Source organism: Barbus barbus (genome assembly GCF_936440315.1).
Source record: "Barbus barbus genome assembly, chromosome: 18".
NCBI classification, from domain to species: Eukaryota; Metazoa; Chordata; class Actinopteri; order Cypriniformes; family Cyprinidae; genus Barbus; species Barbus barbus.
Genome location: NC_136746.1, coordinates 25347458 through 25364233, shown reverse-complemented (window position 1 = coordinate 25364233; position 16776 = coordinate 25347458). Strand labels below are relative to the sequence as shown.

General features: G+C 35.0%; 2 protein-coding genes across 2 annotated transcripts in view; both read right to left on the bottom strand.

The window, feature by feature from the left end:
- Positions 1–16776, bottom strand: part of LOC306883822 (uncharacterized protein) — a gene marked incomplete at its 3' end in the record, with an annotated part of 468688 nt that overhangs the window by 343474 nt on the left and 108438 nt on the right. The gene's annotated exons all lie outside the window — the stretch shown is intronic.
- On the bottom strand, positions 1867–5870 carry LOC306884768 (cytochrome P450 1B1-like). The gene is made up of 2 exons (XM_079440954.1): positions 4714–5870; positions 1867–3930 (listed from the first exon to the last, which is right to left on the bottom strand). The coding sequence occupies exons 1-2, from the start codon at positions 5706–5708 to the stop codon at positions 3333–3335; spliced, it is 1593 nt and encodes a 530-aa protein (XP_079297080.1). The 5' UTR covers positions 5709–5870; the 3' UTR covers positions 1867–3332.

Here is a 16776-nt window from a genome sequence, read left to right as displayed (position 1 = left end):
CTGTGTGTGGAAGTATCTTATAACAGGACAACTGTTCATCCTCAAGAACTGAAAACCATCTTATAGCGTCTTATTACCTAATGTATGTAAGTCTGTTCTCTCATACAGCACAGAAATAATGCCTGCAAGACATTACCTGGATTCCTGGAGGTCTGTTCTAGATTTTATTTTAATGAAGACTTATAGAAGGAAGTCGTATTTAGGGGAAGTCGTGGCCTAATGATTAGAGAGTCGGACTCGTAATCCAAAGGTTGCGGGTTCGAGTCTCAGGCCGGCAGGGATTGTAGGTGGGGGGAGTGAATGTCCAGCGCTCTCTCCACCCTCAATACCACGACTGAGGTGCCCTTGAGCAAGGCACCGAACCCCCAACTGCTCCCCGGGCGCCGCAGCATAAATGGCTGCCCACTGCTCCGGGTGTGTGTTCAGTGCTGTGTGTGTGTGTGTGCACATTGGATGGGTTAAATGCAGAGCACGAATTCCGAGTATGGGTCACCATACTTGGCAGTATGTCACTTCACTTAAAATAGAACTGAAAGCAATATAAATAAATATTGCCTTTTCATTTTTAATTATTTTTTATTTCCAGTGTTTCCTTAATTTATTTCCAATAAATAAAAAATAAAACAGATGAAACTAAAACTTAAATCAAAATAATAAAAAATAGTAAATAATAATATTTACATTAAAGTAATTTATTAAAGTAAATAATAAAAATGGCAAAAACATAACAAAATTACAAAAAATGAAACAAATTAAAAAGAAAACTGAATATATATTATATATATATATATATATATATATATATATATATAATATACTTTTTTTTATCAATGTTGAACACAGTTGTGGTGATTACTATTTTATGGAAACTGATCTTTTTTTATGGATTATTTGATGAATGGGAACAGCATTTAGAATTTAAATTAAGACAAAACAAAACAAAATTGACCCCAAACATGACAATTACTGAAAATGAAACTTATTATTATTTTTTTTTAATTAAAAAGAAAACGTAGTGTTACATCAAGAAAGCCAAGTGATTTAAGCCTTTCATATTTCATTGCATCTTAGTTTTTATTTTTGCCATCTGGCTTTAAGGATGCTCTGACTCCATCTCCTCGAGTCCTTGGTGAAAACACTACTGATACAATCCTACAATTTTAGAAAAAAGGTAAACAAACGTGTCACTGGTGTGGTATGCTTTCAAAAGATATTAATTGGTACTATTTAGATCTAAATAAGGTGCAAACATTTCCCGCTTTTTTGTACTTTAGGGTGCCATCCCAGTGACAGCTTTGTAGCTTAATCCGACAATAGTGAAGCTTGTTTTCTTTTCTTTAGCAGGGCCTGGAAGAGGAGCAGGCGGCTGCTGTTGTATCAGTAATCGGTTGGCTTTATCTGGACTTGTCTCACACTCAAAGCTCGGCTGGCTACAATGCTGAGGCTTGATCAGAACAGGATGTGCTGGGAAAGCAAGATTAAGCACTTCGCAGGGACGGGTATATCCTACACACTTTCCTTTTATTTTAAATGCCCAATTGAATGGCTGCGTGCAGATATGATGTGTGCAATAAAGTTAGAATGGTTATTTTTACATGCCACTATTTTAAGGGCAACTTGTTTGAATACAACAAATGAGAAGTTTTGTTTTACATAATCACATTGTGTCTAGGTGTTGCATTATATAATATTATACTGCATTTATTATCATAAAAGCTTGAGTAATGATATATTTTTTTGACATATACATTTGAGCATTATATATATATATATATATATATATATATATATATATATATATAACCATTACATTTCATTACAAAAACTTTAAACTGAATGCAGTTTAGAATTCACTCACAGAGCAGCCAAATCTCAGAGCTTATAATGAAGTAGAAAAATATAATATTACATGTTGGTATCACATAATAGGAACTACATATCAAACTTACATATCAGTATTTTGCATATAAAATATAATAGATCTAATACAGACAAGCAGTCTATTATTAAGTGCTATTACAGTCCAAAAATATTTTACAGCAGATCAAACATATTACAGTTCAAAAATATATTGCAGCAGTTAGAAATGAGCAAAAATTTGTAATCATAACACATATTATGCATGTTAGTTAACAAGCCCTGAATTTCCCCTCCAGGATTCCCCAAACTAGAAGGAACTTGAGGGACACAAAATGTATTTCCTTTCATCTACACAATATCATGTGCCAGATCGCATTCAACTTATAATAAACATAGATGTTCAGAATAGTTTCACTGGAGACTTCCTGTGACCTACTGTGAGGATCTCCAGACAATATTTGATTGGGAAGGATGTTGCGCAAACACAATGGAAGTGAACTGTGTTAAACCTGCCTATGTTTATTTTAATTATAGATGAATGCTAAGAAGTCTCTAATAATAAGGCACAGACTTCAACAATGCTGTAGTGAGAATCTGGAAATATTATCAAGAAGAACAATAAAGTGCTGTAAGATTATACTGTACGAATTTCTCATTTTATGAGCTTTATATAGGAACGTTAACAATGCAGCATAGGGCTAGTTTGAGCTAAAGTACTCTACGCAACAACAACAAAAACTTACTTTAAGTTCAATGTCGTCATTTAGAATAATTACTAAATGTTTTAAAGTCAACATGACATGTAATCAACCCTGTTGTTTTCAATGAATGATTAAGTGTTGTATAATAGTCCAAATTAATTTATTTTTCTGTAATATTTTATCAAAATGCAATGACTTAATGATTTTATCATGATCCAGTCAGTTTCAAATAGATAAAATCAATTACTGCACCACAGGTTTTTCTCATTCAAAAATGCGTCATGGAAGTAAAATGGGTTGCGAAAAGCCTTTCACATTGACTTTAAACCACATAATAATAATAATGTTGGCATTAACAGATGGCAAATTTTCTATAACCGAGACTAAATATAGATCTGCTAGCTATATTTCAACTAGAAGAACTAGAATTAGTAACACAAACTTCTCGACTGAATAATGCTATGCAGATGTATCAGTGCTCCATAAACCAACATTTATTTGTCTGAATAAACCATGCAGTGTCCTGTTGGGTAGCTTCTGCTTTGCTATTCTTGCATAATATACCATGAATCAGTGCATCATGTAGTTACAGTAATGAATGGGTGTGTTTTTATGGATGTAGCTCATTCTGAGCCCAAAAAAAAAGTTTTTGCCTGAGTTTTACATCTATAAATATATTGCTATAATGCAGATATGAGAGATTCTTCAGTGTTTGTTTTCTTAGCCCCCTTCATTTGGCAAAGTATTTAAGTTGCATGCTTTGATTTCCCTTCAAACTTGAGGTCCCTGTCTCTTTTGAGTAGGAGTCTGAGACGCTCCTACCAAGCTCTCCAGCAGTTCTGCGCTGTCGCGGAGCGTGACAGACACTTTAAAGGATCTGGGTTTAAGCGTGAGACCATACAGATAGTCCATGCTGGGAGTCGTTTCTGCTGTAAAACTACACTGATGGACCAGCAAGGAGGTGAAGAGGAAAAGCTGTATCTTGGACACGTCTTCTCCGATGCATCTACGCTTCCCCACGGAGAAGATCAGCACGTTGGTGGTTAAGTCTTTGTTGAGAGCTCCATCCTCATCCAGGAAGCGCTCTGGGTTGAAAACCTCTGGTTGGTCCCATTTTGTCGGGTCATGGTTCAAAGACCACTGGTTGACAAAAATGATGGTATCTTTAGGGATAGGATAACCGTTGATGGACGTGTCCGATGTTGTGCTGTGGGGAATCGTTACAGGGACGAACGAGGTGAATCGCATGACTTCGTAGATGAAAGCCATGAAGTATGGAAGATGAGGCTGGTCTGCAATGGTTGGGAGGCGCCTACGATCCACTACTTTATCGACATCCTCCTGAAGACGTTTCTGGACTTCTGGATGCCTACAATGTAAGCGAAGATCAACATTTTCAAATTTCTTGAGTTTGCTCAATCATCAAGGATTGAAATGACTATGGGTATTTCAAACAGGCGGATTAAACAACATTACTACATTTGGTTGGTGATTTAAATGAAATTGTATTCAGTATCACTTCTATTTATAAATACACCCGGCCTCTTATCTCATCTGTGATAGTATCCTGCATGAAGCAGTCATTGTGTTTGAGTTTCACAGTGTGGCCTACATGTTTAAAAGTGTTAGTGGGTCAGATTTCATTTTGTGTTGCTGTAACCTGCCCTCATTAGTTGCTGCCAATACCTGCACAGAAGAGTTACATAACACATAAGAGCTGTTTGGTGTTATCGAGACCCGTCTGTCTCTTGAGGACAATCTCTGAGTTGCTGCATTTCACACTTAAAGTGCAACGAAATTACAATGCTGTCATCATTCGCTCATCTTCATGTAATTACAAACTCATATATTTTCTTTCTTCTGGGCAACATAAAAGATGATGTATTGCAGCGACTCATTCATAAAATTAAAGTGTTGATTTATGGGGTTAAAAAAAAAAAAAAGCAATTAAGGATATGCCCCTCAGTGCAAGATGAGTCATCCTTATTTTTGACCTGTTTTAAATTTGACGCTATAAATCATGCACCAATGAGCAGCTTGAACATCCATATTAATTAGTAGCCTAATTTTATATATTAAAATTAAATAATGAATCGAACGAAAGGACATCATCCATTTAAGATGTAAATTTGTGATGGACCAAACGCATTACCTGACTAGTAACAGAATGATCCACTGTAGAGCTGTGGATAGAGTGTCTTGACTGGCCCCAAAAATATCTGAGATGGTCGGTGGCACGTACTCTTTATCCAGAAAGACCCCCGGGCCCCCTGACAGCCCTTTATCCAGAGCAACGATTAAAGCGTCAGTCATGTCACGGACGAGGCTCAGTAAAAGGGTCCTGCGGTGCTCCGCCACTTTAGAATAAATGAACTCGTTAAACTCCTCGTTGAAGTCTTTAAACTGGTCAAAGAGAGTTTTGATTGGGTTAGGGAAGTACTGCAGCCAGGGCATCACATCCACGATGCTTCCAGCTCCGACTGTCTTGGTGAACCGATCGTTTCTGCCCACCACCTGCTGGAATTCCTTATCATCATACGAATACCGGTTACCGAAGCAAACGGCGCTCATTGTGTTCGCCACGGACACCACCAAATACCGGTGAGGCTCGAAGTACCGCTGCTCGCGGGTTTTGGTCAGAAACAAGCGGATGAGCTCTCCGATCTCGCACACGATGTGCTTCTCAAAGGTCTGCTTGGTGTGGATGTTGGCTGTGGAGAAGTTTCGCACGGTGCTGTGCGCGATCTTACGATGCAGTTTCCACCACTGGCTGTAATTACCGAACGCCATGCTTTTCCCATTGGACACGACCCGGAACGAAGCGAAATCGGGTCTGCCGGCGAAATCCACTGCTTTTTTAATTAGCGCCTCTTTAATTGCGTCTCCGTTCAGAACCACCACGTTTCGGCTGCCCAGTTTGATCTGAAACACGTCGCCGTATTTCTGAGCCATCCGGGTGAAGTAAAAGTGGGGGGAGGTACCGAGCTGAGCGGCGTTACCGATGACCGGCCAAGAGAACGGACCCGGTAACTGCCGCCGACCGGAACGACTCCAGAACATGAGCGTTAAACACACCAGCAGCGACAGTAAAGCACTCTGCGCTGACAGCTGAATGCAATCTCCCAGAACCGACAGGACATCCATCATAGATGTATTTGCAAGCTTCACAATCAATGCAGATCCACTCTGAAGTGATGAAACTCAATGAACCTGTTGAGCATCAGATCAGAGTTGAAGTTTCCAGCGCTCGCGCCGTCTCTGAGTGATTCATATGAAATCAGAGAGCATAAGTATTGTGATGGTCGGTCTAAGGTGAATTCATCCAAGACTTAATAACACTACTGAGAGTCCCCTCCTTTACACACACCTCTCTCTCTCTCTCTCTCTCTCTCTCTCTCTCTCTCTCTCTCTCTCTCTCTCTCTCTCTCTCTGTCTGAACTCGTGACTTATGTGATCTCATGTCATATATCTGTCATCTATCTGCGGAGAAATTTTTTATTTAACAATGCAAAACATTTATTTGGTCATTTTACCATGGTAAATACTGTTCAAATTATATTTACTAGTCTAAAGTTGTCCGGTGAAAGGGGATTAGTAATAGGCCTACTGTATTTTGCCCTCATTTTATTTAGATTTTCTCCACATAAACAGGTTACCCCATACATCTAGCCTATATGCTATCCCATAATATGTACCTTTATTCCGTATCCTTTTATTAAACAGGTCCATGCAGCAATTAGAAACAGAACAAGGTTAATTCTAAGAAAATGTTTAAAATAGTTATGGGCTACAATAAGAGATCCATCATATGATGCCTATTACGCAAAAGCAGCATTCTTGTATAAAAGGACGGAGAAAGTATTTTGCTTAACGGTTATGAACATGGTAATGGATTTGGGTTTTTTCCCCTCCAGTCTACTTTTCAACTTCAGAAATGTGCGTGAGAACCGATCATGTGTACAGTGATGCTATGAGTTGAGACAATGGATCAAACCTTACCTTTCACAAGGAACTAATGTTTGACAGCGAAATAATAGGCTATACTTCCTTCATGCTTCATCATTGTGGAAAATAAAATAGATAAGCTAACATGTGATGGAAAATTGTGCAATGATGGAGATTTTTTTGATAGTATTTTCTTCTTTCTCTGTTTCCACCTGTCGCCACTAGGAGGATCCCATTCCTAACCAGCACTAAATCATATGACACTAGGATTAATTAATAAAAGGGAAATAAAGTCCTGAATTATATATTTTTTTTAATTCTGCAATTTTTATTTTTCGTAGTGTGCATTCGCAGTCATACTTAGGACAACAAATGTAAGTATAGCTATTCCTTTATCTTCTTATTGTAAATATAATTAATTAATAAATATAGTTACAATTTTAAAAATCATGTCATTGTCTAACAGCAACAACAACAACAACAAATCTACATTTTTATTTTTCTTACAGAAGGGCTAAATGTCACACTGTTTAATATGAAAAAAATAAATAAATAAAACATATGATTTTTTACAAAGAAGATGCACAATTTCAAATTGTGCTTAAACAGCTAAATAGCTCAGGTATGTGTTCCGAATGAGTCCTCTTTAAAATTCGCTTCATAACAATAATTTTTTTTTAAACTCAGTTTAAAATTCATGGAGGTTTAACACACATTAAATTAAATATCAAATATTAAAATAAATATGCAATATTATTATTATTATACTTAATGTAACTAACAAAATGTAAAAATTCGATATATTCATAAAAAAGAATTTCTAATAAAAATGAAGCACGCAGAGGTACTGAAAGCAGCGGCTCCTCGTGAGTTCAGTACCACGGACAGCGCGCGAGCACAGAGGAAGACTCTTTACAGCAACGGAGACTGAAAAACAAGTTCAAATGAGGTATTATAAAGAATAAAATAACAGCAAGTTGTATTGGCTATACACAACGTTTCAAGCATACTGATTCTTTTATTATTAGCTTACATTCTATTATTTTCAACATTCTAAAATAAGAGTCATCAAAGCTATTTCTCTTAATGGACTTCATAATTTGCATTAAGGGGTGCTTTTAAACAATTTATAAGTAGTTCAAAAGTAGGCTATGCTTGACAAATTGAATCGCTTTTCATTCACTATCCGGCCAAATTCATGCTTTAAAATTTAGGGAAATTAAAAACATGCAGTTGATAAAAGACAGGCTACTGTATATACGCAAAAATTGTAGTTTTATAGTATTGAATTATTATTGTGTTATTAAAATACTGTGTAAATATGTCTGTCGATGTGGCAGTGACATGTTTTTTTATAACAGCAGGAATAAATAACCAAAAAACAAGGCCTCTATCAAAAAATCTATTCAGTTGCCCAACACTTCACATCTCTACACACCAAAACAAGAATAATTCATTTAATTTGATTAATTTAGTTGATGCATGTTAGGTGCATCATTTATAGATCCACATACCCTTGCTATTATTATTATTATTATTATTATTATTTATTTAATTATTTTTAAATACGCTTGTATCATTTTTGCTTTTATTGACCTTAATCAGGTAAGACGCCATAATAAAGACGTCTAATTTACAACAGTAAACTATTGAACACACAGTAGGCCTACTGTTCGTTCCTGTCAAGAATTAAATATGGGGCTACCCGAATTAAGGTATTTTACGAAAAAATAAATAAATAAATAAAATCTGAACAATTAGGCTAGTGATTTATTTGCTTAAAATATATGCAGATACTTGCTTAAAGTTTTTTTTTTTACAATGTAAACTAAATGTTTCTGTCTTCTCTGTTAGTTCTCAAATTTTTGTAACATAAAGCATAGGCGAGTTTCATGTTCAGGGCTTCTTTTTTATTATTTTATTCAAAGAGCTATAACACAACATGTTATCAAGAAACAAAATAAAAAAAAGAAAAGGGAAAGAAAGAAAAAAACAAATTACAACAAACAAAACAGTTGTCAGGGGGAGCAAAGTATTAAACTTCAAAACAAATAAACAAGATATACATATATACACATGTACGTATGTTTAAAATCAAATACATTTATTGTAAAATTCACAAACTTTCAAAGTTCTTACAGCTTTCTTATTCACAGAGTCCCTGATACTGTCAATACAAATACATATTTCAGTCAACAAAAACTATTTTTTTTTTTTATTGGTAAATTTACACTTATGAATGTGAAATTTGGTCAACAGAATAAGTAAATTAATTAAGTAAAAGTTCATCTTGGTCAGGATAGTCAGTAAAGCCAAAAAGTAAATTTTCCCATAAGAGTGAAGTAGGTTTTAAACACTGAATATTTTCACTAATAACTTTTTGGACCTTACAGCATAGTATAACTGAGTATGTACAGTGCCAAAATAAGTGCAAGGCAGTTTCCTCATATTCATTACAAAAAGTACAATTTACATTTATTCCTTTTTAAAAATTTTGTAAATAATAATTTGCTGGATAAAATCTGTGAATGAGCTTATAAGAATCTTATTTCTAAGATGATATTTCTGTGGTAACAACCACACTTTTCTCTAGCAAATCAATTTTCCATTATGTTCAGGGCTTCTGTTTCTTTCAGTTATGGTCTCTACCCCATTAATTTTTTTGGGTGGGGTGGGGGGGGTCCATCACAAGTGAACAGACTCCCAATCCCCAGGCCTCTTTACTACATCAAAGAGCCAGACCATGCTGAGACAGGCCTGACACACACGCAATGCTTCGCTGTGGTCCAGGTGTTTCCAGGTAATTGTAAAGCTGTGTGTTGTCATTTTTATGTGTTTTATATAAAGCCGGTGCCAGTTTGACAAACTGCATCCTGTGAAACACTAGACGTATATTACAGAGACACCAGGAGAACTGTATACATATATACTACAGTGGAAATATGTACATAACATCACTTAAAACAACAAAAAAGGTCAATTATTCACAGTATGGTCAAAATAAAATGATTTAAAATGGGGTTATTCAGATGAGAGATGCCCAAACAAGGTCCAACGGGCCAAAGTTGACCCATGACATGCAACATTTACATGACCCTCAGCTCTCAATCAAGTTTAAACATTAGACATTTGATGTGTTAGACATGATACAAGTATTTTTAAAAACTCATAGATGTGACTTACATTAAAGGGATTTTGCATGATGGTGCCTTTTCATTGAAATCATTCTTGTTGCACATATTTCAATTTTTGAGGGAAGTAATGATGACTTAATCCTCTAACCAGTAGGAACAGGAAAAACCTGACATCTTTCTTATTAGACACATTCATAGTTCTAAATCCTGCACATTTCTGATTGAACAAAAACAGTACAGTATGAAAACATCTATATTGACATTGCTTTGTAGTACGACTAGGGCAGGCCAGGGATTATATAAACTGATATCATGAAATAACAGCTCTGGAAAATGTGCAATACTTTGCACTGACTGCTGTAGTTTTGTCACAGCTGTGTGTACATTGGGAAAAAAAGGTGTGTGCTTGAGACTGGCTTATCTTCTGCGCTCAGTCAGAACAGTGAACTTCTGGAGGAAACAGACTACAGGAGAAATGGCCATGGGGCGTTGAGTTGAGCGCTGCAGTCACGCACAGGCACTTTATCACGAGACACTACTGGAGCTGCCTGCTTAAAGCTTTGCCTGTTTTCAGTGTTTCTGATGGCTTGGCTGATTAAGTAGATCCTCCAGACAGGTACACCCGTGTTACTTTCAAGGTAAATAAACAGGAAGAGCACGAGAATGCTAAAACTTCGAAATATTCCATTGCCATGTGAAAAACAGAGAAAATGCTTACATTTTGTGCACTTTAATTTAATGCACAAATATTCGTTTCAAATAATTTTGCGTAAAAATTTAAAGGTAAAAATACAAGTCATCATTTATTCTATGGAAGTCAGTGGCTACCAGCAGCTGTTTGGTTACTTGCATTCTTCAAAATATCGTCTTTTGCATTAAACTAGAAAGAATATAATACAGGTTTGGAACAGTTTGAAGGTGAGTAAATGATGACAGGATTTTCATTTTTGGGTGAACTTTTGCTTTAAGTGAAAAGTTGCATATGAATTCCAAATGTTCTTTTTAAATTACTCAACAGTGTTAATATAAATTGGTAAGTGGCAATGAAGCAAAATATTAAAGCTAACAGTAATCATTAAGAACAAAACCAATGTTGTAATTTCAGCTGCAGGTGAAAAGGTTTTTCCCTGTCGCCGTCTGTGTAACTGTACACACTGTGAAATGTGATATTGTAGTTGTGTTGTTGAATAGTAGGTAAGAGAAGTTCATTTAGCAAAGAATATTGAACTTCCTCCCCCATATTAACAGTACTTTGTGTGGTTTTGCACCAGGAGAAAAATGACAATTGCTGATCTCTTTTTGTTTGCAAAGATGAATACAAAGCGTGAGAACACTCTTATACATAACGTAATATCATTGCAATTAATATTATCAGCATACTAGTGTGCATGACAAATATATACATTAATTTTAATCTCAGTATTTTGTCCCCTTTTGTTTTATTGACACCTACAATGAAGCTGACATGATGAGCCATGATATTCCAGGATGATTTGAGAATATTTCAGAGATCTTCAGTGCAAAGAAGTATGATCTTTACAATGGTACGTTTTACTTGCATATTTGATGACCTAAAATGTTTTTAGAGCTAATAGTTTTAAAAATATTTTTTATCTATCTAATCTATCTATCTCTCCATCACTCTATCTCTCTATCAGAATATAAGAACTTGGTTCTTGTGACTATACAGTGTTGTTTCCTTAAAAACGTTAACAATTTAGATGAATCTGAGTTTCTCCACTGTGTGTAACCGTAACTTTTTATGATAATATTTGCTGAATTTACTCATTCTGCATCCTGTGATAGCATTTTGCAGTCAGACTATCTGATTTCCCTTCTTTGTTTGTCAGTGTTACACTCACACTCAGACAGACACATCTGCAAACGCATGCAAGCGGGACATTTGTATTTATCCCAGGCAGCGTCACTGGGTGTGATGGTGTCAGAGAGTTTAATCCAGAGCATCACCCTGCCACTCTGTGCAGGCCGGTTCCCCTCATTACAACACAATGACCCTCATGACGCCACACTCTCCTCAACCTTCAGTTTCCCAGGAAAATGATAAAACCCCTCATTCCCCCCCCCCCCCCCCCCCCTACAGAAGCTCAAAAACATACTAAAACGATTGAAAAGACAAACAATGCTAATGAGTATTTCGAAGTATCCTAATGACCCTGCAAATTAACAACCAATTGAGGTACAGCCTTCATCAGACTGCGCGGCTTTTTTTGTCTAGCCAACTGTTGCGGAGGCCCTTGCCAAAGCGTAGTCACTAGTCCGTGAAGGCGTCTCCTCTTCCTGACACTAAGAGGGCATTTTTCCCCAGAATTTTGAACGGTCACCCATGTCAGATTTACATTCTTTTTGTTTCTTTTCTCTCCTTTTTGTGAAGGGAACATTTGTGGCCAAAGTCTAAAAATGGGCTTTTTGGGGAGAATGTGCAGGAAGCCACATGGTGGTACGTGATCAACCGCATGACTGCGCTTTAAGATCAGCCCACAATGGCTTTTTTCAACTGTGTGATTGCCTAATGCCATTTTAAAGAAGAACTTGAGAACACATAGTTGCTGCGACTTTACATTATTGCTAACATTTATGTAATTGTCTGGTTTTTAGAAAACATTACTAAGAGTTTTGCATATCCAGTATCAGGTTAAACAGGGCTTTAGTGGGTCTGTTTGTGATGTTCAGATTGTTTTCTTTTTCTGTATTTTTGATGTTACAAAGGTCCCAATAATATACATGGTTGTAACCACCTAGTTTTTTTGTTTGTTTTGTTTTTGTGTGCCAGTATATAGATTGGTTGATCCTTATAGGGTTTTCAATTGCATTATTGCTAAAATATTAGCTTGTCTTCCCCAATATTGAATATTTCTTGATATTATCGTGTGAATTATATTTTATTATATATATATATATATATATATATATATATATATATATATATATATATATATAATTCACACGATAATATCGATATATATATATATATATATACACACACACACACACACACACACACGCATGTTGGTTTTTGTGGTTTATGGGGACTCTCCATAGGCGTAATGGTTTTTATACTGAACAATCTGTATGTGCTATTGCCCTACACCAACCCTACACCTAAACTTAGCCCTCACAGGAAACTTTGTGCATTTTTAGATTTTCAAAAAAACACCATTTAGTATGTTTTTTAATAAACCACATAAACATGCGCACACACACACACACACACACACACACACACACACATATATATATAAGTATATACACATATATATATATATATATATATATATATATATATATATATATATGTGTATATATATGTATATTTGTATATATATATATATATATATACACACACACACACATATATGTGTGTGTGTGTATATATATATATATATATATATATACATGCATGCATGCATGCATACATACATACATACATACATACATACATACATACATACATATATATAATACATTTTATTAAATGTATTTGTTAAACAATATTTTATGTTTAAATGTTGTCTACATTTATATTTTCCCCAAACAGAATATGAGAAGCTGGATCCTGTGACTGTCCAGTGTTGTTTCCTGAAAAAAATCTTCTGTGTTTGTCAAACTCACTTAATTTAATTTAATCTCCAAGACTTTGTTTGATTATTTTATTTTATTGGTAATACTTTATTTTAACGTTCAATTCTCAATATTAACTAGTTGCTTATTAGCATGCATATTAGCAGCATATTGGCTGTTTATTAGTACTTATAAAGCACATATAAATGCCTTATTCTGCATGACCATGATCTAGTTCTCTTAACCCGACCCAATACCTAAATTTAACTAACTTACTAACTATTGATAAGCAACACATTAGGATTTATTGAGGGAAAACCCTTAGTTAATAGTGAATATGTGTGCCCTATTCTAAAGTGTTACCATTTATTTTATTTTTATTTTTTTCAGTGTTCCAAGATATTCTTTCCATGGAACACAAAAGATGTTTCCAGAATGTTGCAGTGAAAATTGGGACTCGTTTTGTGTTCAGTGGAATAAAGAAAGTCAAAGCTGCTTTGGAACAGCAATAGAGTAAGTAATTAATGAATTAATTAATTTTCATTCTTGGTCCCTTTTCTGCTGTTGCCCAACAAACCGTTCCTTACACCTGTTTTGCCATCCATTTGCCATCAAGCAGTGTTGAGTTGCTGAATGCTAATCCAAGTGAGATCCGGCATGAACAAACCACGTTTTTACGTGTCAGTGGACTTCCACTCTTTACCTCCTTTATTTATCCAGCCTCCTTGGAAGAGGTCAGAGGTCAGCCAGTGCTCAAAGAGAAGTTCTGTTCCCCCACGATGAGACATGACGGCAGTGTTTTCATTAGCAGTTAATGATGACAGACAGTAATGCATGAGAGACACCAGCCTGCAGAGTCACGCAAGGCTTCTGAGTCGGAAAACACATCATGAACGTTTTTTTTTTATTTTTGGCACGAAGAGCACAGACCTTCTGAAAACATAATTCTAGGAAATCAGCTCACCATGATATAGGGGAAGCGGTCAACTTTATCCCCCACATATTCTTGGCATACAAGTTTATTTCTGGTTACTAGTTTATATACTTTTACAGTATTTTTTACTAATATTTTTCATATTTGTTAGTAAAATTAAATGGCAAATTACAGATGAGACAGCCCACAGTACGATGTTGGCAATTTGGTTCCTAGCATGCACTGTGGAATGAATTAAATAAGCAGTTTAATTTTTAAATTATTTGCCGATTTCTTTTTCCGTTGTTGCTGTTTTTTTCTGTTTTTTTATTTTATTTTATTTTCTTATTTTGTTTTAAGTAAAAAAGGTACAAAAGGTATTTTCACCTTTCAAAAGGTACTAATTTGTACACTTTCGGTACTAATATGTACGTTTACAGTACTATTAAGGTAACTTTAAGGTAATATGTACCATTTAAGGGGTAAATAAGGTACAACTATTTACCTTTCAGGTTTTGTACTTTATGGTACTGTCCCAGTGACAGCTTTGTTTTTTTCTGAGAGTGAAAAAGTGAATGAATAATATAAAATAATAAAAATGACAAAAACACAAAAAATGTATGAAATTAAAATTGAATTGAAAATAGAAAATATTAAAATAAAATAAATTCAAAACAATAACCAAAAGTATAATAGCATAACACTGTTTGAGACAAGTTGTCAGGCCTTGCATAGACTCACAGAATTTTTATTTTATTTTATTTATTTTACTGAATATACTTATTGTAAGACATTAGTGTTAAATTTGGGCAATTTTGCACATAGTATATACATAAGAAGTATATATAACACATACACAAATACATAAACTGTTCCTTGGAAAAGAATTCAACAGGTCTTACAAAGCATGAGAGTATTATGCAGAGCAGATCGTTCGTCGCGTGCGGAGAGGGCAGAGATGTGACTAATCAACATGGTAATTATTTCTGCACTGGCATGAATTCTGTTTTTCTTGCGTTTCTTCTCTCGTTATTTCGGTCTTCTTTTGTTTCAAGGAACTTGCGTGACATTGAGCAGAGTGAGGAGGAGGAAGAAAAATCCCCTTTTGGCAAGACACGGCTACATGCTGAATTTTCCCTACAGCTAGTAATATCTGAAGTTCTGCCTGCCCTCACAGTATTGTTTGAGGGAGGAATTCGTATCATTTCCTCTGGACTTTTTTGTTGTCATTAATACATCATTCTTTTTTTGGTTGTACGGTTTAGAGGAGTCATCCCTTTTTTTGCATAGTAAGAATTACACTGGCCTTTATGTGTAAAACAATTTCTAACATTGCTGTTGTTGTTGTTTGTATTTCCAGGTTTATGGTACAATCGTGTGCCGGGATCATGAGTGGACGGCACCAAAGGCCTGGAAGAACAATGCTACAGTAGGTGAGTGCTGAAATTGCACGTACACACGCACGCTATAACCAGCTGGCACAAGTCCACGCCATCCCAAACATCCAGAGTTCCCAGTGAAAACAAGCCACTTCCTCTCCACCCATACCCCCCTTCAGCGAGATGATAAGTTCAGAGTCTTGCAGCAATCGGAAATCTGGCTCCAAGATAAAGACTGTAGGGTTTTATGGGAGGACCGGGCTGTAGATACCAGAAGAGACAAAAGCATATACAGGTACCAACAAAATGCAAGGCCAGTATTTCCAGATTCTGCGAACTGTCCAGGTTAAGATTAGATGCTGATGCTGGTGACAGATTCCCAAAATGCCTCACAAAACGAAACTCAGATCCAGTTGGAATGCTTTTGGAGAAAAAAAAAATGAAAGTGGATTAAACTAAACGGTAAAAGACTTGATTTTTTATATAGTTTATTATAGTTTTCTTATAGACTAAAAGTAATTTCTTGAAATAAATGTTAAAATAATTTAAAAAAGTACTTATTTCAGCTAGTTGTCAAGTAACATTTTTTCATTTTTGCTTTATTTTTTAAATACAAAAACAATTTTAATTGAAAGCCTAAAATAACTAAAATGATACAGTTAATTAAAACTGCAGGCATATTTTTGAAATGATAAAAATACTAAAATCAAACAAAAACTTTATCTAAAGTAAATTTAAATTAAAGTACTATATTAACTAAATTTAAGAAATTAATAAAAACTATGTAGACATATATTTTTTATTTTAATTACTAAATTAACAAAAATTTAACAATGAGTAAAAACAACAAAGACATAAAAATTATAAAAATGTCAAAAACACAACAAAAATCTAAACTAAACTAACTCGCCAACTAAAAATTTAAAAGTAAAGTGAAAACAGAAAGTATTAAATTATAAGTAAAATGAAATCAAAAACTATATAACTATTAAAAAACTAATACTATAGTATAAGCTGATAACTGATATTATAATAACACTGATTGAGACAGCAGGTGTTGCATGGCATCTACATTCGAAACTGGAACTTCTGTCATTTATAAAATTCTGTAAACTTCCTGTGCCGTGTGTGTTCATTTATTAAATAATCTAGCTATTAAGATTATGCTTTGGCTGTTAAAATTGTAGTCCTCTTAGTTCCATTTAAAAGATGATGAAACTGAAGTAACAACAGATCGTTTCTTCTGCATTGTGACATACAGTTGA

Excerpts from the sequence above, each read along its gene's own strand:
- LOC306884768 (XM_079440954.1), bottom strand. The coding sequence starts at position 5,708 with ATGATGGATGTCCTGTCGGTTCTGGGAGATTGCATTCAGCTGTCAGCG. Across the intron at positions 3,931-4,713 it reads ATCATTCTGTTACTAGTCAG|GCATCCAGAAGTCCAGAAAC; the intron begins GTAATGCGTTTG and ends CTTACATTGTAG.